Here is a 26,397-nt window from a genome sequence, read left to right on the forward strand (position 1 = left end):
ATTATTAATGCATCTTTCCATTGTTCTCAATGTTAATTGTCCCAGGCGTATTTGCAAAGCTGTGATTTGTCGGAATCCCTGTTTTTGATCTACGTTTCATGCTCGTTTTGTCCTTATATTTAGTGGTCCTGCAGTTTTTCCGACGTAGACATTGTTGCATTCATAAGCTATTTTATAGATGTAGTTCTTTGACCTCTCTTGTGTGTTATTGGGTTTGATTTTGGACAGGATTGATTTGAGTGTGTAAGTTGTTTGAAAGATTATTGTGATATTGTGATGGAGAATATATTTATTGTATAGCGAAAAAAAATTTTCGGGAGGGGGGCGTTTCATAAACATAGCAGTTTCTAAACTTTCCTGCTATCCTGTAAAATTTGTGGCACAATATTATCAGTAAATTGTAAGTATTTTTAACAAACAATCCTCTAAAAATAATCATAATTTACGACTCCATATATAGGTCTGGATCCCGCGTATGAAAAAAAAGTTGATTAATAGCAAGCTGAAAATTTGTTAATAGCTTAAGGGTGTCTAGTCGAATAAACTTTGATATATGGGAACACTGAAACAGGGGTAGTTTTAATTGTGGAACAGGTTAAAAATTTGGAACGGTCACAGCACGAAAACGGCACATTTATGTTGTCCGACAGAACAAACTTAAACTCTCCGAACAGAGATTAAACTCTCATGAAAAAATCAGACTGCTATTTATTACCTGTCATAATTCCCGTCATTTGACATATTCTACATGTTCCACTCATTAAAACGCCCATTTGGTGATAAATAGCAGTCTGATTTTTGCATGAGAGTTTAATCTCTGTTCGAAGAGTTTAAGCCTGTTCTGTCGGACAAAATAAATGTGCCGTTTTCGTGCTGTGACCGTTCCAAATTTTTAACCTGTTCCACAATTAAAACTACCCCTGTTCCAGTGTTCACACATATCAAAGTTTATTCGACTAGAGACCCTTAAGCTATTAACAAATTTTCAGCTTGCTATTAATCAACTTTTTTTTCATACGCGGGATCCAGACCTAATAGTACGGGATCCGAATATAGGTCGATCTGTACCCATCTGCTTGCCGGATGAAAATTTACAAATGAAAATGAGAACAGCTGTTGACCGTTGTTCACTACGTTCAAGCATGCTGGCGCGAACCTGCTGCAAAGCGAGCCGAAGGTAGGGAGGTAGAGAGATAGTGTTGAATATCCCTACCTTCGGCTCGCTTTGCAGCAGGTTCGAGCCAGTATGCTTAAACGTAGTGAACAACAGTCAACAGATGTTCTCATTTTCTTTTGTAAATTACTCCGCGATTCAAAAAGATATTCCGGTGTGCATCATTTTACGATTTAACAGACAAAAAATGAAATTGAAAATAAAAGTTGACAATACATTTAACGCTTTTTCTTCAAAAATGCTTTTCTCAAAGGTTGTAGAGTCTAGTCTTGACATTGTAACTCAAAAACTGCTTGACCGACCCACCTGGAATATTTTGTATATATTTTCTTTAGACATTCCTTGAGGTAACACTGTCGAAATATTTTTTGTTTTATACTTATTTTTTGTTTAAAAATAATAAATGTTGGTTTTCACCCTTTTTGCAAAAAAATCGTTGTTTTGATTTCCGAGTGATATCAAAAAGTCAAAAGTCGATAAAACTAAAAAACACGACGGCGTTACCTCGAAAAACTCATAAGCTAATAAAATCTTTTTGAATTTTTTGTTCATCATGATCCAATGATGAGTTCTGATGTCAACCGCAAAATTCATTTGTTTTTTGAGGTGTCTTTAAAAACTTGCCACCGTTGGCTCATTTTTCAATATTTTTCCTTGAATTATTTCTGAAATAATTTATGAATTGTATTGAATATGCCTATTTAATTTAAAAATAAAATAATTCTACCATACTTTAAAAAAATCTGCTTGCAATATTGATTTGAACCCCTACGGCTCCCCCTTAAGAGGAAAGAGTAGCGATCAACAGGTAGCAAAAACGCGTTCCAAGATTGCGGCTGTAATTTTGAATATTTTTTCGAGACATTTGGCACACGTATTCGTAATATAATAAAGAATGGCGGTACAGAGCCCAATTTGAAAAATATTTTAATATGTGGAAATTACTCTGTAATTAAATACAATATTAAAAAAACGAGCCTGTACCGCCATTAAGAAGAACAAAAAAATACACTTTCTTCAAATAAACTTTTTTATCCGATGCCGAGATTTTGTGTCATTTTGGAACTACTAAAATTTTTGATTTCATTAATAGTTCCAAAATGACACAAAATTTAGGCATCGGATAAACAAGTTTATTTGAAGAAAGTGTATTTTTTGTTCTTCTTAATGGCGGTACAGGCTCGTTTTTTAATATTGTATTTAATTACAGAGTAATTTCCACATATTAATATATTTTTCAAATTGGGCTCTGTACCACCATTCTTTATTATATTACGAATATGTGTGCCAAATACCTTGAAAAAATATTCAAAAATACAGCCGCAATCTTGGAACGCGTTTTCGCTACCTGTTGATCGCTACTGTTTACTCTTAAGGATAGCTATGACAAGATTTTATAGGCAACCCATGCTAGATATATTTGTCTGTGTATGAAATTTAATAAAAAAAATATCTTTCATCCGGCAAGCAGATGGGTACAGATCGACCTATATTCGGATCTTAGACTAATAGTTGGGGGGAGGAGGGATGCACGCTTCATAAAGAGTCATAAAATTTATACCCTCACAGCTGATTTTTTCAGGATTATTTGATAAAAATATTTACAATTAACTGGTAATATTGTCCAACAATTTTTTAGTGGTACTTCAGGTGTCGGACCGTCGGACGCACCAAAGTTTAGAAACCTCTATTTACGACACGCTCCCTCCCAAAAATTTTCCGAAATATAAAAGTTGTCCGAATCGGCATGAATAACTGAATCAAAAAAGTCTCATGGGAGAGGTAATAATTTTTTTAAATGGTAGGCCCAAAAACTGATATAATATGAATATGAATATAATATGAATATAATATGTCGTCGGCCTCATATGAAAATTGCCTAAGTCCAAATTAACAAATTTTACAGGAGACGAAAAAAACTGATTTAAAGAATGATTTTGACTTAAAACTTTATCTTATTTGACACAGTTACTTAGAATAGTGTCCGTCAGCCTTCTCATTAAGATAAGTCTATTTTTAAAATATTACTTTAAAAATGGAGTTAGACAACTTTAAGTTTTTGAAATAAGGAAAAAATTTAGAGTTAAGGAATTTTTAATATTTGTTACTCCATCTAATAATGAACATCATGAAGAAATATGCGTAACTCCATAAAAGTCTCCGAAAATAAACTGTGAAAAATGCTTTAGTCCCACAAAAAAACGAATGTGGGTTTTAAGGATAATAATTTGGGACTTAAACACTTTTCATATGAAGAGTACAGGGGGAAAACAAAGAATGTCACGTTTTGTACATATTGAGATAAACACCAATAAAGGTTTAATTCTTATGATACCTAAAAATGACTTAGAAGGTTCTTAGCAGAATTCTAGCAAGTATTATGCTATAATGAATATCATATTAATCTATATTAACTTATTAATTTAATAATGCACCAAAAAACTGCTAACATTCATTATTTTTGTTCAGTGGCGTGCGCACAATCCTGGTTCTTCGCCAATTTATATAGACTGACCTTTCTGGTTATTGTCATAAATTGATAGGCTAGTCGATAGTACTCATTTTTTGCTACCACATGGCGAGAAAAACCAAAATTCATGAAAAAGTGTCCTTATTTTTCCCCTGTACTCTTCATGTGAGGCCGACGATGTGTTGAAGTCAATTGTGATTGTGTGTTTTAGACGCATAAATATTCTTGTATAGTTTAGGGCTTCTACTAGACAAGCTATGACTCCCACGAATTCAAATGCCACAAACGGTTGGACACCAGAGTGTAGATTTGAATGGAGACTTAACTCTAGCTACACAAACCAGGTAAGTGTTGGTAAACATCTTTAAAATCTAAACTGCAGTATGAAATACTTTTTCTTTAAGTTTACCTATGCTATACCTACAATACCTTCTTCTTCTTAACGTGCCTTATCAAAATAACCCGAGGTTGGTGATCATCATTGCGAAGGCTTCTCGATCTTCTATAACATGGAATAATTGTCCTACATTTGATATCTGAGTCCACTCACGAATGTTTTTAAACAAGACATTTGTTTTCTATATTATGGTAGGGGAGCAAAGTATGCTAAATGTGCAGTCACTCGAGCGCTTTGGGGACCTATTGGGTTGTGATTATTAGGTCCTAAAACCAAAAAAAGTTAAGTAAAATTTTCCATTTTAGCGGGCGCTTGCCATTTTTTAATTTAATTTTCCATTTCCATTAATCGTTTTTTCCGAATATAGCGCCATCTATCCATAATTCGAAAAAATGTTTCGAATAAAAGTTGCTTATTTTTATGCAGAGAATTCAAATCTGCAATAAAAAATGGGGGTTCCCATTTAAGATTTTAAAGTAACCCCTCACCCCACCTCCGTGGGGGGTCGCGTTTGGTACCATTCGATATATTTTTCAAAAATATTAAATAAGTGTATTTTGCAGTTTTTCGATCTGATGTTTATTTTGCTAAATATCGCGGGATTTGTATTTAAAATTTAAAATTTACCCCCCACCCCTCTCTGCGAGGGGTCGTGTTTGGTATCTGTCGATAAATTTTTGAAAAATATTGAACGTGTAGTTTTTAGTTTTTCGATCTGACGTTCATTTCGCGAAATATTCGCCTTTTTCTTGTGAAACTTTGTGACTCACCAATTCCCTTACGCCCCGCTCAAATCGTCAGATTTTTTAAATATACACTGTTTTGCATGTACTCAACTTACCTTATTTTAATCTGACAATTTCGAGTATTTTTATGGATAGATTTTTTTTTTCGGGCCCCCCTAAACGAACTCCCCTGTGTTAAGAGCCAATATATGGCAGAGGTACATCTGCAGGGTACCACGTTTCTCCCCATATGATAATCTGACGCGCTCGAGTAACTGCAAAAATCCCCGCTTGGGCTCCCCTACCATTAGTCTGGGCAGATTATTGGAGAATAGGCCATTTTTGGGAAAAGTTATTTACCAGCAATTTTATTACTGAAATCGAATCTCATGATTGTATATTAATAATATAGGTATGCAGAGTCCGCAGATAGTGTGCTACTTTTTTTATAAACAAAATGGCGCCCAAAAATCGTGTTTTTTTCAATTTTTTGCTCTATGACTTCAAAGATATTAACTTTACACCAAAAACACTCAAATACAAATTCACCGTAATTAAATTCTGCATAAAGACCTGTTTTTCTCGATTTACTGAGACGAATATTTTTCCCGCAAAATGCGGGTTTTTCCAACAAAATCTTTAATTTTCTACTAAAATTATAGATAAGTAATTGTCTATCAACAATTAAATAACTTGGTAATATAAAAGACTCTTTCGTATAGATTATAATTCCAGAAGCCAATGGAAATTGAACCAACAGTTTAGCAACAATTGAATTGTTAATTCAAAATTTACGGTCACTATAATACCCACAATAATTAAGATACATAAAAATAACTATGATTTTTGTATAAAAAGACACTGTATCTATCTAATGTACTTTACAGAATTTAAATTGGACTATTTAAGCGGCCTTAAAAATATGTTAAAATTATAAACAATTTTTTGGCTTATGAACAAATCGCATATCTCGGGAAATATTAACTTAAACTAAATTATGAAAAAGGTACTGAAAAAAAAAGAGGCAGGAAGCTTCTTCTAAAAGAAAAAACGTTTAATTGTGATGAGTGGTTCTTGAGATACAACCGGTCAAAGTTGACTGGCATTTACGGCAAAAATGTAAATAATAGGATCATAATTCTCGAACCATCATCTTTTTATTTCGGTCCCCTTTCTCCACCCCAATTTTCATATATTTAAAATACTCATAACATCTATTATTATAATAAAAACTATTGATATTATTATGAGTGAAAATTTCCAAAAATAGCAAAATTCCAATCAAAAATTAGGTTGGAGAAAATGTAATCTCAAAGTTCAAAATCGGTATACGTTAAAAAAATGCATTTTCCCGGCTTCCCATGGAGCAATTTTCTTCATTCTTTTTTTGTTCCCAAGTAACTCGAGCAGAGACATCTAAATAACGCATTATTAAATCTCAAAGTTGCTTTTGTTGTGTTATAATAAATTAATTTATTTATTATAAATTTTTTAAATTTGTTTAAATAAAGATTTATTAAATAATAATTATACAGCTTTCAAATGAGAGTATTTGTCTTTTTAACGTTAATAGGTACAATTGTAGAAAGTCTATCTAAAAAAAGTCTGCAACTGGAAAAAATATGTAGTTTTCTTTTCTTATAAAAAAATTAATCTATTATATCAAAACAAAAGCAAGTTTGAGATTTAATAATGCATTAGTTAGATGGCTCTACTCGAGTTACTTGGGAACAAAAAAAAAGAATGAAGAAAATTGCTCTCTGGGAAGCCGAAAAAATGCATTTTTTTAATGTATAAGTACCCATTTTGAACTTTGAGATTACATTTGCTCCAACCTAATTTTTGATTGAAATTTTGCTATTTTTTGGCAATTTTCACTCGTAAGATCGATAGTTTTTATTATAATAATATATGTTATGAGTATTTTAAAGATATGGAAATTCGTGTGTAGAAAGAGGACCGAAACAAAAGGTGATGGTTCTAAAATTATGATCCTATTGTTTATATCGTTGCCGTAAATGCCGTCCAATTTTGACCGGTTGTATCTCAGGAACCACTCATCACAATTAAACTTTTTTGCTTTTAAAAGAAGCGGCCTGCCGCTTTTTTTCAATACCGTTTTCAGGATTTAATTCAAATTATTATTTCCCGAGATATATTTGTTTATAAGCCAAAAAATTGTTTATAATTTTAAAATATTCCTGAGGCCGCCTAAATAGTCCAATTTTTCTATCGGCTTCTCGAATTATAATCTTTACGAAAAGAGCTTTTACATTACCAAGTTATTTAATTATTGATAAACAATTACTTATCTAAAATTTTAGTTGAAAATTAAAGATTTTGTTGGAAAAACCCGCATTTCAGGGGGAAAATTTTCGTTAAAAGAAATCGGGAAAAACACGTTTTATGCAGAATTTAATTACGGTAAATTTTTATTTGAGTATTTTTGGTATAAAGTTAAAATCTTTGGAGTTATAGATCAAAAATTGAAAAAAACACGATTTTCGGGCGCCATTTTGTTTATAAAAAAAAGCAGCACATTATCTGCGGACTTTGCATAATTATATTATTAATATATACAATCATAAGATTTGATTCCAGCAATAAAATTGCTGGTAAATAACTTTTCCTTGTATTTTGCTAATTAGTCCAGAGTAAATGCTACAATTCTGTTTATGTTCGATACTTATAAAAAATTGCTTATAAAAAAATTAGAGATTTTTTTTAATGACATAGCCTACATAGGTGTCAATTAGCCAGTCACATATTTTTTAATCTATATTCATATACATTAGGGTGGTGCGAAAAAAGTCAAGTTGATAATTCCGTGTCGCTATAGTGCGGAAAAGTTGCGATTGGTAATTACAAGAAAAACAAAAAAAGAATTATTCAAATCGGAATTTATCTTCCGATCCCGCAACAGGTCTAAAGATTATGGAAAAAATGAAATTTTACCATTTTTCAAACAAATTTTATTCATCCTTCGTGAACGTTTTATTTATCGCTATAATAAAATTTATTTACAGTTTGCATGGTAGAGTAATAAAAAAATAGATTTACGCATTTAACGAATATCTTCCGATCCCGCAAGGTCAATCAAAATCTATAAAAAATTGAAGTTTTTGATGATTTTGATAAATTAAAAAACATTTAGTTATCTCATTTTTCTGTTACATTGTGAAGCTCTTCGCTTGTTTAGATATTTTATGACAATATTTAAACAACCCAGAACTCAAAACGAGGGGGTGGTTCCAGTTCTAGCTCCACACGCACCCCTCTCTCCAACCAACCAATGAGTGTGTGTTTTTTACATTATTTACATATGTACATTTCTTTTTCATCTGTTTGTGTCCAGCTCTTAAACATCAACTTTGTATTGTGATTTCCTGGTAAAATCTGGCAGCATGAACCTTGATTTAAATGTTTTCCTGATGAATCCATCTGTTGATTGCCATATATATTAGCATTAGACGATGCTTCCGTCGGCAACTTTAGACACCGCTCGTCAGCTTGCATGTGGCAGGGATAGTTTTGTACATTCCAGTCTGGTATGTCTCCCGATGTAATGCAAGAAGTTATATCTTCATTTGAAACTCTTCGAAGAACTGGTGGAGAAGATAGTTTTGTAACATTCCAGTCTATTATTTCAGTGTAGTCCTGTGCTTGAAAATTTAAAGTAGGAGGGATGAAATTTCTAATACTTTTGCCCTTGGCTTCAGTCTGTCCGGCTTTTAACACTCTCCTTGGCCCAAGCTCTCTAATGTGTTTCCTTTCTCCCTACTACTTGAAATTTTGAAGCACAGGATTAAACTAAAATAATAGACTGGAATGTTGCTAAACCATCTTCTCCACCACTTCCTCGAAGAGTTTCAAATGAAGATATAACTCCCTGTATTACATCAGGCGACATGTCAGACTGGAATGTACAAAACTATCCCTGCCACAAGACAGCTGATGAGCGGTGTCTAAAGTTGGCCACGGAAGCATCGTCTAATGCTAATGTATGTGGTCCTTTATTTGATTATTTTACGACTATTTTAGGACCTACTCTTCACAACCCAATAGGTCCCCATAACGCTCGAGTAACTGCAAATTTAGCATACTTTCCTCCCCTAGTGTAGGAAAATGTATTTATCCGTTTTATTCTATCTGTACGCTACGCACATGCACTAACTGGGGATAATAATGACCTATTAAACATCGAGAAACAATGTTGTTTCTTTCCTTTTTAAGGCTTTCTATCGTATATTAATATGCTATAGCTATAACGTCTTAATAAAAAATTGTTTAATAATTTTAGAGCAACACTTTATTCTATTTATAGGTCTGGATCCCGCGTATGAAAAAAAGTTGATTAATAGCAAGCTGAAAATTTTTTAATATCTTAAGGGTGTCTAGTTGGATAACCTTTCATGTATAGGAACACTGGAACAGGGGAAGTTTTAATTGTGGAACAGGTTAAAAATTTGGAACGTCAAACTACAAAAACGTCCCATGTATTTTCTCGGACGGTACTTCCAATTAATTTGTTACCCTATCATTGTCCTGCAAAAATCCTACTGCTATTTATCACCAACTGGGCATATTAATGAGTGGAACACGTAGAACATGTCAAATGACAGGAATTATGACAGGTGACAAATAGCAGTCTGATTTTTGCATGAGAGTTTAATGAAAGGGTAACAAATCAATTGGAAGTTCTGTCCGACAAAATACATGGGACGTTTTCGTGGTCTGATGTTCCAAATTTTTAACCGGTTCCACAATTAAAACTTCCCCTGTTCCAGTGTTCCCATACATCAAAGTTTGTCCGACTAGACACCCTTAAGCTATTATCAAATTTTTAGCTTGCTATTAATCAACTTTTTTCATACGCGGTATCCAGACCTATTAATTTAACTTTCAACACATCGACCTTTTTTTACACAGATTTAATAGTTTAAATCATAATTATTATTTACTTTCATTTTGAGGTATTATTACATGACATACTGTATAAATATACAGACATTTAACAATGATTATTGGTCCAAATATGTTTTTCCTTTAGCGACTTAAATGTCAAAAACGTCATGTCAAATTTAGAGTAAAATATAGTATTATATCATAGGGATTTCAGGATAAAGAAGAAAATACTAAATTTCAAAATTTGCAAAAAGATCAGCTGGCTGAATTAGCACAAAAAGAAATTTCTCCCAAGAAAGATACACGTTTTTTATTACAGAAATTAATCATGGAAGAAGACGGATCTCCCACAGATCCAACTATAGCAAGTCAAAGGCAAGAATCCATTATGCAGTGGTATGTATTATTATAAATTGCCGAAGAATATCTTAGGCCATTCCTCATTTTTTCCATCGCTCTTTTTTAATTTACTATGACTATTCTCAGTTTATTTCTTTTATGATATTTTTTTCTATACGGTTTAATAACAATATTTTTCTATTCTCATATATAAATTATGATTTCACTACCTGTATCATAATGAATTTCATTATGATACAGATTTTCATTACGATACAGATTTTTAACCAACAGAATCGCGATATGGCATTCGCGATGAAGGTGGCACACGCGCAGTGACCAATGGCGGGTCAAATACATACGCTTTGACAGTTCTCAATATGCAAACAATCTGACAAACTACTTAATTTGTTTGCGTTACAAAATTACTGAATTTGAATATATTTTTTGTTGTGAATGATCATAGAAAAATTCGTGTATACAACTTGCATTTAATTATCATTATGAAGATCGTACTCTATACGAAACTCGCCGCTAAGCGGCTCGTTTCGTATCCCTCATACTCGCTTCATAACGACCATCATTAAATGCTCGTTGAAAAATATACTATTATCTGAAACTGATTGCATTCCGTTTTATATATAAAAATTTGCCGTTTGCTCTTCTGATAAAATAACCAATTACTCCAGGGTAATAAGCTGGAAATAGACCATGTTCGGGACACTCAAAGATCCAGGTAGCTGACTACTTTTTTAGTTATTGTAGACCTATAGGAAGAAAACCTACCTGTTTCCTGCCTAAAGTTCGCGTCCATTTTTTAATTAATAACAATGTAGTGCAAAAATCGCGATTTTTTCGATTTTTTGCACCCCATTCAAAAGTTAAACAGTTGACATAAAACTACAAAATTGAATTTTTTTGAACATTGAAAAATCTTCAAAATTCCGATTTTTGGAAGTTAAAAAGTTAATTTGTTGCTACGCAAACTGCAAAATAAGTGAAAATTGTTATTTGTTAATACCTTTTACTAAAAGTACCTTAGAACTTTACTGTTTCACCTAAAGTTGTGTATTGGGGTAGGTACTTAATAAAACCTCAAAATTAACATAAGACAGAAAATAATGAAGATAGGACAATTCTGCGTATGTCAAATGAAAGTAGAAACGTGATACTATCAAAATGTACTAAAAAAGATAAAAAATATCTAATATAGTCAAAAATACTAATGCCAAACTTTTGAAATTTTGTAGTTTATAAGCATTTCGAACAACTTTAAAAATATTGTCCGTAGAAAAAATCATTTTACATATTCGAAAAGTTGGTATTTTACACGAATTTTTAAAAATGTTGTTCAGTTGGTAAGTCTAGTCGTGGTAAGTGAAGGGGAGCCGACAAATGCACGAGTTCAAAAACTAAAAAAGGCAACTTAAAACTAATATCATTTTCTATATCTAGGGACCTACTGAATATAGTTTGATCTTTCTTTTTTAATTTGTATGTAATTTTTCTGTACAATACAAATATGTAATTTGTCTATTTGCAATTTGACATTTACTAATTAATAAACAATCTAATTTGTTTAAACAATTTTTGAAAAAATAATTTTATCCAAAAATCCATGTTTTTAATCAGACTACCATTATTAATCATAGAAAAAGTTAAGGTATACTTTAATAAATAAATTATCTTCAATAAATTATTATCTAATAAAAATAATTTATTTATTAAAGTGAACTTTAACTTTTTGTATTTTGAGGGTTTGTTAAGTACCAAAATAACCAACTTTGGCTGAAACCCTAAAATTCTAATAGTATGGTATAGTTAGACCCAGACCCAGACATCCAAAGTGAAAGTTATCCTCCAACCAAATTGTTCTATATGGTCCACATAATGTTCAGAAAAAAGTCACACCATTTTGAGCGTCGGGTTTGGGGGAGAGGGGGGAGAAATCTGCAAATTCGTAGTTTTTTTAGGTTTTTCGTCAATATTTCTAAAACTAAGCGGTTTAGCATGAACAACCTTCTACACAAAATTGTTCTACATTAAATTTGAAATAAAAAAGGCCCTATGCATAACCCTTCTAAAATGAACGGTTTCAAAGTTACGGTGGTAGTATAGTATAATTGGTACAAAAAAAGGCCTAACCCAGACATCCAAAGTAAAAGTTTTCCTTCAACACCAAATTGTTCTATATGGTCCACATATTATTGTTCAGTAAAAAGTTACACCATTTTGAGCGTATGGTTTGGGGGGGGGGGAGATGGGGGGGAAGTCGGTAAATTAGTAGTTTTTTTTACGTTTTTCGTCAATATTTCTAAAACTATGCTTTAGCGTAAGGAATGTTCTATAGAAAAATGTTCTACATAAAATTTAAAACAAAAAAGGTTGTATACATAATTGTTATAAAATCAACGGTTCCAGAGTTACGGAGGGTGAAAAGTGGAGGTTTTCGATACTTTTTATATTTACCGATTTCTTCCCCCTCTCCCCCCCAAACCCGACGCTCAAAATGGTGTGACTTTTTTCTGAACATTATGTGGACCACATAGAACAATTTGGTGTTGGAGGATAACTTTCACTTTGGATGTCTGGGTTTTTGGTATAGTTATTGCATACATGGCATAAATATTGCCCAAAAAATATAAAAAGTATCGAAAACCTCGACTTTTCAGCCTCCGTAACTCTAGAACCGTTGATTTTATAACAATTATGTATAGAACGTTTTTTGTTTTAAATTTCATGTAGAACATTTTTGTATATAACATTGTTTACGTTAAAGCATAGTTTTAGCAATATTGACGAAAAACTTAAAAAAACTACTAATTTACCGGCTTCTCTCCCATCTCCCTCCCAAACCGGACGCTCAAAATGGTGTAATTTTTTACTGAACAATACGTGGACCATATAGAACATTTTGGTGTTGGAGGAAAACTTTCACTTTGGATGTCTGGGTTATGCCATCTTTTGGATCAACTATACTATACTATAAGTTAAATTTAGTAAAAGTTATCAACAAATATCGATTTTCATTTATTTTGCAATTTGCGAAGCAATAATATAAGTTTTTAACTTTCAAAAATCGGTATTTTGAAGGTTTTTCAATGTTTTGTAGAACATAGAATAGGTTTTCAATTAAAAAAAATTAAATTTTGTAGTTTTATGTCAATTGTTTTGCTTTTGAATAAGGTGCAAAAAATCGAAAAAATCGCGATTTTTTGCAATAAATTGTTAATAATTAAAAAACGGACGCGAACTCTAGGCAGGAAACAGGTAGGTTTTCTTCCTATAGGTCTACAATAACTAAAAGAGTAGTCAGCTACCTGGATCTTTGAGTGTCCTGAGAAAATCCTTATTACCCTGGACTAAATGTGATGATTTGCTTTAACATGTTACTGTGATATAATACTAAAACTGAAAATTTCGTAAGGATAAGGACGAAAGTAATTGAGGGGAATCTTTAAATTTCCTTAAAGTTACGACTTATTGTTTAATTAGGTTTGATCGAGCAGTGGAGAAGGAATTACAAAGAAGGAGAGATACATCTTTAAATGGAAATTTACCCACCGGATTGGCAGAAACTATAATGCCCGCAAAAGATCTCAACCTACCCAAATCACTTATAGATAAAATGGCAGAAGCAACGGCCAGTCGAATAGAAACAGTATCGCAGATGTCAATGATACCCGATACAGAATTATCCGATGTTGTGGATAAGTTTGCCAAAGCTGAAGCGATGTGTGCCTTTGCGGGAGCCGTAAAAGCGGCTGAAGCAGCTGCTGAAGGTAAGCGGATTGGTCCTTTACAAAACTTTCCATAAATTTTCATTATGTTTGTTTCTGATAGAATTAATGGTATCAATAATTATGGATACAAATCAATGCATTAATATTTATCTTGCAATAGTCTAAGATCCGAATATAGGTAGACCTGCATCCATCTGTTTTCCGGATGAAACATTTTTTTATTAAATTTCACACATAAACAAATACGACTTGCATGGGTTGCCTATCAAAATCGTGTCATAGCCATCCTTAAGGGGGGAGGGGGCGTAGGGATTGAAATCAATATTTCAAGCACATTTTTCTTAAAGAATGTTAGAATTATTTTATTTTTAAATTAAATAAGCATATATTCAGTACAATTCATAGATTATTCAAGAATGAATTCAAGGAAAAATATTGCAAAAAAGGGGAACGATGGCAAATTTTTAAAGACACCTCAGAACTCCTTATTGGATCATGGTAAACAAAAGATTTAAAAATATTTTATTAGCTTTTTAGTTTCTCGAGGTAATGCTGTCAAGTTTTTTTAGTTTTATCGACTTTTGACTTTTTGATATCACTCAAAATCAAAACAACGAATTTTTATTGCAAAAAGGGTGAAAATCAACATATTTATTATTCTTAAACAAAAAATAAGCATAAAACAAAGAATATCTCGGCAGCGTTACCTGAAGGAATATCTAAAGAAAATATTTACAAAATTCCAGGTGGGTCGGTCAAGTAATTTGTGAGTTACAAACTCACAAATTGTCAACATTTATTGTCAATTTCTTTTTTGTCTGTCAAATCGTAAAATGATGCACACCGGAATATGAGAACAGAAAAAAATGAGAACAGCTGTTGACCGTTGATCACTACATTCAAGCGCACTGGCGCCAACCTGCTTCATAGCAATTCGAAGGAAGGGATATGTAACACAAGCTCCCTATCTCCCTACCTTCGACGTGCCAGCGCGTTTGAGCGTAGTGAAAACGTCAACAGCTGTTCTCATTCTATTTTGTAAATTACTTCGCGATTCAGAAACATATTCCGGTGTGCATCACTTTACGATTTGACAGGCACCTCTACCGGTTTCAAAACTTATTAGTCTCTCATCAGGAGGCACATATGCTGCTCTCTATGATCCAACCAAACCAAACCCCGGCGTGCAGTCACGGATTGCAACGAACGAAATGGCATAGATGCCCTAGCGGCAACTGCTAGCAAAGACTAAATTTTCAATCTAATGGCATATAAAACAACACACTGTTACTCTCCATCCCACCAGATTGAAAACAATGGGAACCTTCTCTCGTTACACCTCCGAGGCTTCTACAATTTGCAAGCCTTAACGGATGCTGAGACTAAGGAAGATGTGGGAATTTTACAATTTATAATTCACGTCCCATCTGCTCAGCGCAGTAAAGTTCCAACGAGAATGATGGTTCCCTCCGTACTCCAATCAGAGTAAACGTGTAAATAAAAAATGAACAACCATTTTCAATTTCGTTGCAAAACGAAAATACAGCAGCATCATATTCCAGTCTTATCAGAGAATGCAGCAAGCACCTCTACCGGTTTCGAAACTTATTAATCTCTCATCAGGAGGCACATATGCTGCTCTCTCTGATCCAACCAAAACAAACCCCGGCATTCAGTCACGAATTGCAACGAACGGAATGGCATAGATGCCCGAACGGCAACTGCTAGCAAAAGAGTAAGTTTTCAACCTAATGGCATATAAAACAACATACTGTTACTCTACATCCCACCCGATTGAAAACAATGGGAACCTTCTCTGGTTACACCTCCGAGGTTTCTACAGAAAGTGGTTGGGTGAATATATTATTTATCAATTCGTTGTTGAGGTCAGTGGTGCAATTTTTATATTTTATTGAACGATTCTTTATTATTTCCTTGATTAGTGGGATGTCCAGATAATTGTGAAGTGTCTGATTGGATACGTACCATGGAGCTTTACTTATCATATGGAGTATTTTGGATTGGAATGTTTGGAGTATCTTCGTATTAGAAGGTTTACTGCAGCCCCATAGTTCTATTCCGTATGCCCAAACCGGTATGAATCCAGCTTTGTACAGAAGCAGTTTATTTTCAAGAGATAACTGAGACCTTTTGTTAAATAGCCAGTTCATATTTTTTAGTTTAAGATCTAATTGTTTCCGTTTAGTTTTAATATGCGTTTTCTATATGAGTTTTTCATCCAGATCCAATACCGAGTATTTGACAACTGGTTTTATGGGAATCGGAGTATTATTTAAAGAAACTCGAGGACATGCAGATTTTCTTGTTGTAAAAGTAATTTGGACTGATTTGCTGGCATTAACATTTATTTTCCATCGCTTAAGCCAGTTTTGTAATTAATCTAAGTGATATTGTACTTTTTGTGATGCTACATTAGGGTAGATATCCACTACTAAGAATCCCGTATCATTGGAAAAAGTAGTTAAGAAGGTACTGTCAGATTGTATGATGTGATAATTTAAATAGTTGTAAAAGACTAAGTTTTCAATCTAATGGAATATAAAACAACATACTGTTACTCTACATCCCACCAGATTGAAAGCAATGGGAACCTTTTCTGGTTACACCTCCGAGGCTTCTACAATTTGCAAGCCATAACGGATGCTAAGACTAAGGAAGATGAGGGAATTTTACAATTTATAATTCACGTCGCATTTGCTCAGTGCGGTAAAGTTTCAACGAGAATGGTTCCCTTCGTACTCCGAGTAAACATGTAAATAAAAAAATGAACAACCATTTTCAATTTCAAAATACAGCCGCATCATATTCTAGTCTTATCACAGAGTGCAGCAAGCACCTCTACCTGTTTCGAAACTTATTAGTCTATCATCAGGAGGCATATATGCAGCTCTCTCTGATCCAACCAAAACAAACCCCGGCATGCAGTCACGGATTGCAACGAACGAAATGGCATAGATGCCCTAGCGGCAACTGTTAGCAAAATACTAAGTTTTCAATCTAATGGCATATATTCGTAAAACAACATACTGTTACTCTACATCCCACCAGATTGAAAACAATGGGAACCTTCTCTGGTTACACCTCCGAGGCTTCTACAATTTGCAAGCCATAACGGATGCTCGGAGGTGTAACTAGAGAAGGTTCCCATTGTTTTCAACCTGGTGGGATGTAGAGTAACAGTATGTTGTTTTACGAATATATGCCATTAGATTGAAAACTTAGTCTTTTGCTAACAGTTGCCGCTAGGGCATCTATGCCATTTCGTTCGTTGCAATCCGTGACTGCACGCCGGGGTTTGTTTTGGTTGGATCAGAGAGAGCAGCATATGTGCCTCCTGATGATAGACTAATAAGTTTCGAAACAGGTAGAGGTGCTTGCTGCACTCTCTGATAAGACTAGAATATGATGCGGTTGTATTTTGAAATTGAAAATGGTTGTTCATTTTTTTATTTACATGTTTACTCGGAGTACGAAGGGAACCATTCTCGTTGAAACTTTACCGCACTGAGCAAATGCGACGTGAATTATAAATTGTAAAATTCCCTCATCTTCCTTAGTCTTAGCATCCGTTATGGCTTGCAAATTGTAGAAGCCTCGGAGGTGTAACCAGAAAAGGTTCTATATTTACTATTCTGTGGATGGTTAAGTGTTCACGTCTACATCCGAATTAATGTCGTGGTATAATTTCGTTTATGGGAACAAACTGCTAGATTTTATGTAATAGCAGTCGTTCTAATACTTTTGACTTTACTGGAAGTATGCATGTAGGGCAGTTTGAATTCACTTGTGTTGCGGGCTTACCAGGTTTCGGAATCATAGTAACGTAAGCACATTTCCATTGTATTGGAAAATAGCGAGAACGCAGTATGCTGGTGTATTATTACTGTTAACACCACCACTGCTTTTCTCGGTAGGTAGCTTCTGAAGTAATTCTCATGTTATCAAATCATAGCCAGGAGCTTTCTGAGGATTTAGATGAAATATATAAAATTTTTATGTTTTAATGTGTGTCTTTTTAATGACTGTCACATAATGTGCACCTGTAAAGTATAATACCATTATCTTTTCCTGATTATTCACTATGAGCATGGCGTTCCCTATTCGACAACACACCAACCCTTTAAATCATACTTAAATTCCCCGCACAAAACTTATGGAAATTAGGTCCCAGTGGATTTAATCCATACTTTGGGAAATACTCTTGAAGCATCCCGATGAAAAGTCCTCATGGGCAGATCTCGATCTGATGGAGGATTTTCAAGATATAAAGGCACAAACTCGGAAAATTATAAGATTTACCGGATACGTCAATTCCCGGAGTTACTGGTTATCTGGCAACATGTAGAGGTTAGGATCAAAGAAAAGTACTAGTAGTCTAGTACTTTTCCTGGCTATCCAATCGCGACCTTTACTTTGACATTGACACTGACCTTCAAGGTCATGCCAAGGTCACGCGTTTTTATTCGAACGGGAACCCATGTTTCTAACTGCAACAATGAATATAATGAATATATCTACGTTTGAATATTATCTTGAAAATCATGGTAAAGGTTATTGATTTATTGTGTTATAGATTCCAAAGTCATGTAATAGAAGTTGGATTTTTTTCCACGGCTTAACGATACTCACCTTGAATTTGAACTTGATCATGACAGTCTTGATCGTATCAAGATCATGAATTTTTATTCAAAAGGGAATTTTGACTCTTTTGAAAAAGAAAATATAAATATTCTGCGTTCGAATAGGACCTTAATAATAAAGGTGAATATTCCTTCAAATGTAGCGATTATGAATTATGTCAGTTTCGTAAATAAACGTTGATTTCTTTTTCTTCTTCTTCAGCCTGTTTGAATCCACTCCTGGTAAAAGACTTCCCCGTAAGCTCTATAGACTTTTCTGTTTTGTTCTATTTGTTGCCAGTTTCTCCCCACTTTGGCTTTGATGTCTTGCTCCGCACACCGTCGTTCTGCTTCGCACGTCTTCATTTTGTATATGTTCTCTCCGAGATACTCCCAACGCTCGTTCGATGACCGTCGAACGTTGATTTACCCAATATCAAACCTTAATGTTCATTTTCTTTTAGACCTTACGATTTTCTTTTAAAGGAAGACCACAAAAACGATGGCTAAACGCCATAAAAGCCAAAGTGGGGAGAAACTGGCACCAAATAGAACAAAACAGAGAAGAGTGGAGAGCTCATGGGGAGGCCTTTGTCCAGGAGTGGATGCAAACAGGCTGAAGAAGAATAAAAAGAAATCAACGTTTATTTACGAAACTGACATAATCAATAATCGCTACATTTGAAGGAATATTCATCTCTATTTTTAGGGTCCTATTCGAAAGAAGAATATTTATATCTTTTTTTCAGAGTCAAAAATATGACCCCTTTTGAAGAAAAAATCATGATCTTGATACGATCAAAAATGTCATAATCAAGGTCAAATTCAATTCGGTATCGTTAAGCCGTGGAAAAATCTCAAATTTATATTACATTGCTTTGGAATCTACAACCCATTAACCCAATAAAGCGCTGGTTTCCTCGAAAGCGGTGCCGACAACCTGCGATCGTAACACTACGATGAATGACGTCATAAAAAACTGTACCATGCAAAATAATAGCGTTGGTTTCCAAGGATGCGTTGGAAGCCACCGCTTGCTGAGCTTGCACATTCCATTGCCCCAGTGAAGAAACTTGAATTTTTCACCGTAATCTGACGTAATTCATCGCAGTGCTACGGTCGCTGTTTATCGGTGCCGCTTTCGAGGAAACCCAGGCTTAACTAATTAACCTTGAACATGATTTTCAAGATCATATTCAAAAATGTAGATTAGGGGAGTGCATATAGATTTTCACTTCGGAAAAAATTAAACAAGATAGAACTTTTTGTAATTTAATTAAGAAATGTTTAATAAAAAACATATCAAAAAGTTTACTCGAGAAGTGGGTGCTTCATTTTTTATTAAACAAATGAACTACGAAATTAGATGTTTTTTTAAAACACTCAGAAAATATAAATTTTAGAAAAAAAAAATGACTTGACCATTGAAAAATTCAGAAAATTTTAGAAAAAACCTTATATAAAGGATTTTCGAAAATTAAATCTGCATCTTCTATAATTTTTTATTTATAACGCTAAAGTCACCCTTCTCACAAACATTGGCGCACTGTAAACTAACGTACAGCGAAGTGCACGGTTGAGTTATTTTAATGTAATTCTTTAACTAATGGATCAAATGAAATTTTACAAATTGAACATGAAAGACGAATATTTAAGCTATCTTACGGTTACAATAGAAAGAAATAAAATGTATGGGCATAAGTACGGTGTGGGCGGAAAGTGAGCCTTACATGAATTTTGTTTAAAAATGATTTAAAAATGTAAAACTAATACAATTTTTCTGATAAAACTCTCAATTTTGCACAACTTACCTTTCAATCATCTTTATAAATGATGTTTTATTCAAAAAAAATCTCAAAAATTTAATTCAAATGATATGGCGTCTCAAAAAATGGAATTTTTGAAATCTTCGTAGTTTTATAGACTTACCACCATTTTAAGACGGTATTACTCAAGTTTGAACAGATCTATTACAGTTTTTAAGTGCTTTTTTAAAGCTTAGGATGAAATCTTTAAAATGCACTAAATTATTTTACTTTAGAAAAGAAATAAACTATCTCTTTTTAAGAAAATTAAGAAAGATAACAAAAATGTAATACAAAAACCGAAAATTACCAGCTAAAAAAATGTCTATACAAAGTGATCAAAACTTTTTTCTGTAAAACTTACCTAAAATACATTTAATAATAAGCTTTAGCAATAATAAGTGTTCAGCAAAAAAATTTTTTTAGCTCTTATACAGTATGTCTGCGTAACTTGGAACCTATTGATAACTTTTTATTATCAGTCTCACGAAAAAAAGTTATTCTTTATAAAATACTCTGCATCGTATATAATCTAAGATGCAATCATCAAACATCAAATTTAATTAATGTTATACGAGGTATCTCAAACAATATGAATTTCACTCAAGAGTAAAGTACCTTTACATTTCACAATATCGAAAATTGTTATTAAGAAAAGTTGTTTGGAATTAAAAAAAATGTTTTAGTGTTCAAGTACATCCTTCTAATTAAAATATTGTGAATAATAAAGGCACTTAACTGTGAAGAAAAATTAAAATTTTTACATACTTCGTATAGAATTAAAAAACTTTAATATCTGATGGTTGTATCTTAGATTTTAGACCACGGAGAGTATTTTATGAAGAATAACTTTTTTTCGTAAAAGTGATCATGAAATAGTTATCATAATTATAATAAAATGATGATGAAGTGTCCGTAATTTGAGAAGAAATTGAATTTTTTTTTTCTATTAGAATGATGTAATTTTATAGTTAGACATAGTTTCTAATTTCAAACAACTTTTCATAATAGCATTTTTTGGTATTCTGGAGTATAAAGTTACTTTACTCTTTAACGAAATTCATATTTTTGACAAACTCGTATAAAATTGATAAAATTTGATATCTGATGGTTGAGCTTTAGATTTTTGAATATCCAGAGCATTTTATTAAGAATAACTTTTTTTCGTAAAATTGATAATAAAAAAGTTTTCCATGTGGTTCCTAGCTACGCAGACACACTGTATAAGAGCTTCTGTATAAGAATTTTCAAATTGCAATGCCATATCGTTCATTTGGAAGAAGAGGGTTATAGCTAGGAATTTTCACTTTTTCAGTAGAAAGTATTTAAGATTCATATTAGTTTATTTCATTTATTTTGTGCAGTGTTTATTGATATTAAAGGATTTAATTATTGAGTATGATAGATTTCTTATCTTTTTATTGCTCTGACAAGAATTTTCTTTTTTAAGATATCAGGTTTAGAAAAAAAACTTAGATATGACCTACTTGAATAAAGAAATATTATCTTTTTAAAGCACTATGTTTGCTAATAAAGTTACATTTTAGGAATTGTATTAATAAAGTATTATTAAAAATGCCATTATATTCTTGATCTCATGATCATTTTTCAGTGCGTCACAGTTTTTCGATTTCTCTCTAATGCATTAAGTTTGATGAGACGGAAAAAGCGGTAGCTCCGTGATTAAACACAAAAATAATGCAGCATTACAATGGTTATATACATAAGATGTCTATTCCTAACCTACGTTTGATTCGTTGATATTTATAATGCGCGTTTTTTCTAGCCAATCAAATACACGTATTACGAACATTTGACGAAAACTTCGTCCATTTTGGCCAATTTTTAGAAGTGTCAAAGAGTCAAGTGACGGTTATTATTCAGGTCAGTATTTTGTGTACCTATCGTTTTGAAATTTCGAATTCGACTTCCCTTGTGTTTCACAACGTTTTTGTGCATTATTTTGTGTTTTGGTTTAGAATTTAGTTCGTTAAAAGTTAGTTTTGTATTTTGGTTTAGAATTTAATTCGTTAGAAGTTAGTTTATACTCCAGGTTATTATGCAAGAAAAATATCCATAGTAAGGAGACGTAACTCATGGCTGAAGAACCTTAGGAACTGGTTTGGATGTAATAACAATGAATTATTTAGAGCCGCGGTTTCAGAAATAAAGATCGCTCTGATGATTACCAACTTTTGAAGCGGAGACAGCACCTAGAGAAGAAGATAAAAATACAGTTTATGGATAGTTTCGTGTCATTTTTGAATGTTTCCATATTTATAAATTTAATTAACAATATTGTTTACTTTTTAATTTTATTCCCCTTTATAAAAAATACCTACATGTTAACATATTGTGTAAAAATAAAATCTACTAAATTACTAATTAGTTTAATTCCACAAGCTTTTCACCTATGGCGAAGTACGATTCTGGCATCTGTCAGATTCGTCAATAATTACATGAAATAAGTCTCGACACACCCAATACAGTATATGACGTCATAATTAATGACGCACTGAAAAATGATCATGAGAACAAGAATATCAATTATGATTTAATAAAACTTATTATTAAAACATAAAAAAACTAATTAAATGGTTCGTATCCCTTATACAACAGAAAATGAAACATAAAGCAATAATAGTAATACCTAATTGTTTTTATTTGTTGACAGACAACAAGCATTTGTTGTTAAATTAAATTAATCCTTAAATAATACTACAGTTTAATTTATAATAATTTACCAAATGCAAAAAAAGATAATTCACATACCTATAACAAAATAACTTTGAAGAATAAGGTTACATTTCACAAAACTACTTTTTACGCACATAATATTGCTTCTTTTTTATGATGAACTATCCCAAAAAAAGTTACAACTAAGAAAGTATCCTTCTATCAGAACATACTGTTTACTTTTAGTGTTATAATTTTTAAGAAAAATGGTTATATCTTTATAGGTCTGGATCCTGCGTATGAAAAAAAAGTTGATTAATAGCAAGCTGAAAATTTGTTAATAGCTTAAGGGTGTCTAGTCAGATAAACTTTGATATATGGGAACACTGTAACAGGGGCAGTTTTAATTGTGGAACAGATTAAAAATTTGGAACGGTCAGACCACGAAAACGGCACATTTATTTTGTCCGACAGAACATACTTAAACTCTCCGAACAGAGATTAAACTCTCATGCAAAAATCAGACTGCTATTTATCACCTGTCATAATTCCTGTCATTTGACATATTCTATATGTTCCACTCATTAAAAAGCCCATTTGGTAATAAATAGCAGTCTGATTTTTGCATGAGAGTTTAATCTCTGTTCGGAGAGTTTAAGTCTGTTCTGTCGGACAAAATACATGTGCCGTTTTCGTGGTCTGACCGTTCCAAAATTTTAACCTGTTCCACAATTAAAACTTCCCCTGTTCCAGTGTTCCCATATATCAAAGTTTGTCCGACTAGATACCCTTAAGCTATTAACAAATTTTCAGCTTGCTATTAATCAACATTTTTTTCATACGCGGGATCCAAACCTATTACTTATAACTCTATATCCCAAAAATAAATCACCTTTTTAATTAAATTAACTTATTTTTGTCTATTATATTCCAGGATATAACTGTATTCTCTAAAGCGAATAACGTTCTGTAGAGAAAGTTAGGGGAAAACCAAAGAGTTACATCTGCCATCTCTCGGAGACTAGTGTACTTACACACGTAACTATTTTTTCCATAAGAGGTGTCATTATTTGGAAGGTATTGATGCAATAAAAAAAAAATTTTACATTTTGAGATGTAACCTTCTTCTTCCAAATGAACGATATTCGAATTCAGCATAATCAAAAACAAAATAGAAACATAATATTTGATCAAAGTAAAATGATGAATTTAACGATATTTTTATAATTAATTATACAAAATAATTGTTATTGTTTAAACAATTAATAAACAATTAGTAGCCAAAACTGCGAGTAGAACTTTTTACTTTAACATGTATATAAACTAACAAAAAAGTTTTAGAAAAATATAAGCTTGTTTGAATTTTTCCGAAACAATGCATATTTTCGTTCTAATTGCACTCCCCTAGATGTATTCATTCTATTCATGGTTGCAGTTAGAAACATGGGTTCCTGCTCGAATAAGAATGCGTAACCTTGACATGGCCTTGAAGGTCAGTGTCAAGGTCAAAGTAAAGGTCGCCATTGGATAGCCAGGAAAAAGTCTAGACTACTGGTACTTTTCATTGATCTAAACTTCTACATGTTGCCAGATAACCAGTAACTCCGGGAATTTGAATACTCGGTAATTCTTATAATTTTTTGAGTCTGTGCCCCTATATCTTGAAAATCCTCCATTAGATCGAGATCTGCCCAGGAGAGCTTTTAATCAGGATGCTTCAAAGGGTATTTTCCCAAAGTATGAACTAAATGTTGGTCGGTCATGACGGCTCAGTTGGATGAGGCGCAGCCCATCGACAAGTTTAGTGGATGTGCGATCGAGGTTCGAGCCTCAGCCAGGTCATTTGAAATTAATAAAAGGTCAATAAAATTCAATAGAATCTACGACTTGGTCTGGAATAAACTGGCGTCTGATCGGCCTATGGAGGAACGGTACGGCAAGGGATAAGGGCTTGCGGCTTGGTGATACTCCTCCATAGATCCCTACCGAAGAGCGTTAACGCTTAATAACGGTGTATAGTAAGGTGACCAACTATTTTTTGTTAAAAAAGAGTACACTTTGCAAGTATAGTGGACTCTCTCTGTAAAGAACACGTATATTACGAGGTATCGCTTATAACGAGGTACGTTAGGAGTCTCATGAAATTCCTATTGAACTATAACCCTGTATAACGAGGAATATTTGGTTATAACGAGAAAAAATGAAACCGAAGAATATGTTTTTTACCTGTTTTAGGGCAGTAATGGCTCTAAATAAACACCCCATCTGGCTGTATAGAGAAATTCCTAACATCTGTGTTATTATCGAGGTAACTGCTGTAATATGCTTCGCCGCCTGCAATAAACTTCTTGCTGTGTATCGACCGATATTGATTATTGTAGGAAATTTACAATTTACGATGGTGAGGTCTCATTGTTCATCATCGACCCCTAATAAACTACGTAAGAGATATCAAAACACATCAATATTACTGTTGTCTGATATAACGAGATCCTCTTATAACGAGGTAATTAGGCCGCCATTTCATTTCTCGTTATAGAGGGAGTCTACTGTATTTCATAGGCGAAACAAAAAAAAAGAAAAAAAAAGCATAAAAACTTTATTTTCTTTTAAAAACATATTTTTCTTTGAAGTGATTTTTTTTGCTAAATGAGGAGGTTCCTATAATAATGTAGCCACATCCGAACAATTTTTATTTTGCATATTAAATTTGACTGTTAAGACGGCAGATAATATTTTTACAGAAAGTTGCGACTTCTCACTGCTCCAATAATCATTCCCTAGTGAAAATACCCTTTCAACAGCAGCATTAATTAGGGTCTGGACAACATAAGCAAATTTATATTAAAACTTTTAAATTTTCATGTGGGATATGTTCTACTCTAAAATGCCGAAAGATTTCTGCCCATCTTTTTTCAAGTTCTATTTTCTCATTGTTTCATTTCTTCAATTTTTCTTCATTTAAATATAAATTTACTCTTCGAATTTCTTCAAAGAGAAAATTGTCATTAATAACAATATCTTTTACTTCCTTCATTACAAATTCGACTGCTGAAGAAAATTCTTTCCATTCAATTTTACTGTTTAGAAAGGTCCATTTGAAACAATTTAATACTCTAAAGTTCACTATCCATTCTATCCGTTCACAATGAGTATAAAATTATGCAAATGAGTACTTTCGGAGTACAGGATTTGAAAAGAGTACGGTTTGCGAAAAAAGAGTACAAAACTCAGTAAATGAGTACAGTTGGTCACCTTATGTATAGGGGAGACCTGGGAGACTTTGGCCACTTTTTACATTAGGAGCCCTGAAATCCCTAAAAACGCTATTTAAACAACGACGACGATTTCGTTGTATACCTTGATTAACTGCTGTCCTGTTTTCATAGTCTAATTCCAAAATCTTCAGAGCAATCAAAATTAATGCAGAAAAAATTCTACCGTGCAGCTTGTCCATTGTCTCCTTCACCCGAGGGGATAATGGACTAGAGTCAGGGAGAAAATGGACAGTGAAAGTATATTA

General features: G+C 33.0%; 1 protein-coding gene across 2 annotated transcripts in view; it reads left to right on the plus strand.

Annotated features, from left to right (window-relative positions):
• LOC126884310 (uncharacterized) overlaps positions 1-26,397 on the plus strand; it is an 85,195-nt gene that overhangs the window by 49,673 nt on the left and 9,125 nt on the right. The window contains exons 3-5 of one of the 2 annotated variants that reach the window (XM_050650247.1): positions 3,878-3,988; positions 9,877-10,067; positions 13,506-13,792. In XM_050650247.1, coding sequence (XP_050506204.1) covers positions 3,878-3,988; positions 9,877-10,067; positions 13,506-13,792 — 589 coding nt within the window. The remainder of the gene's footprint in view (positions 1-3,877; positions 3,989-9,876; positions 10,068-13,505; positions 13,793-26,397) is intronic. The other variant, XM_050650248.1, reaches the window with a different exon arrangement.

Source organism: Diabrotica virgifera, chromosome 5 (genome assembly GCF_917563875.1).
Source record: "Diabrotica virgifera virgifera chromosome 5, PGI_DIABVI_V3a".
Lineage (NCBI taxonomy): Eukaryota > Metazoa > Arthropoda > Insecta > Coleoptera > Chrysomelidae > Diabrotica > Diabrotica virgifera.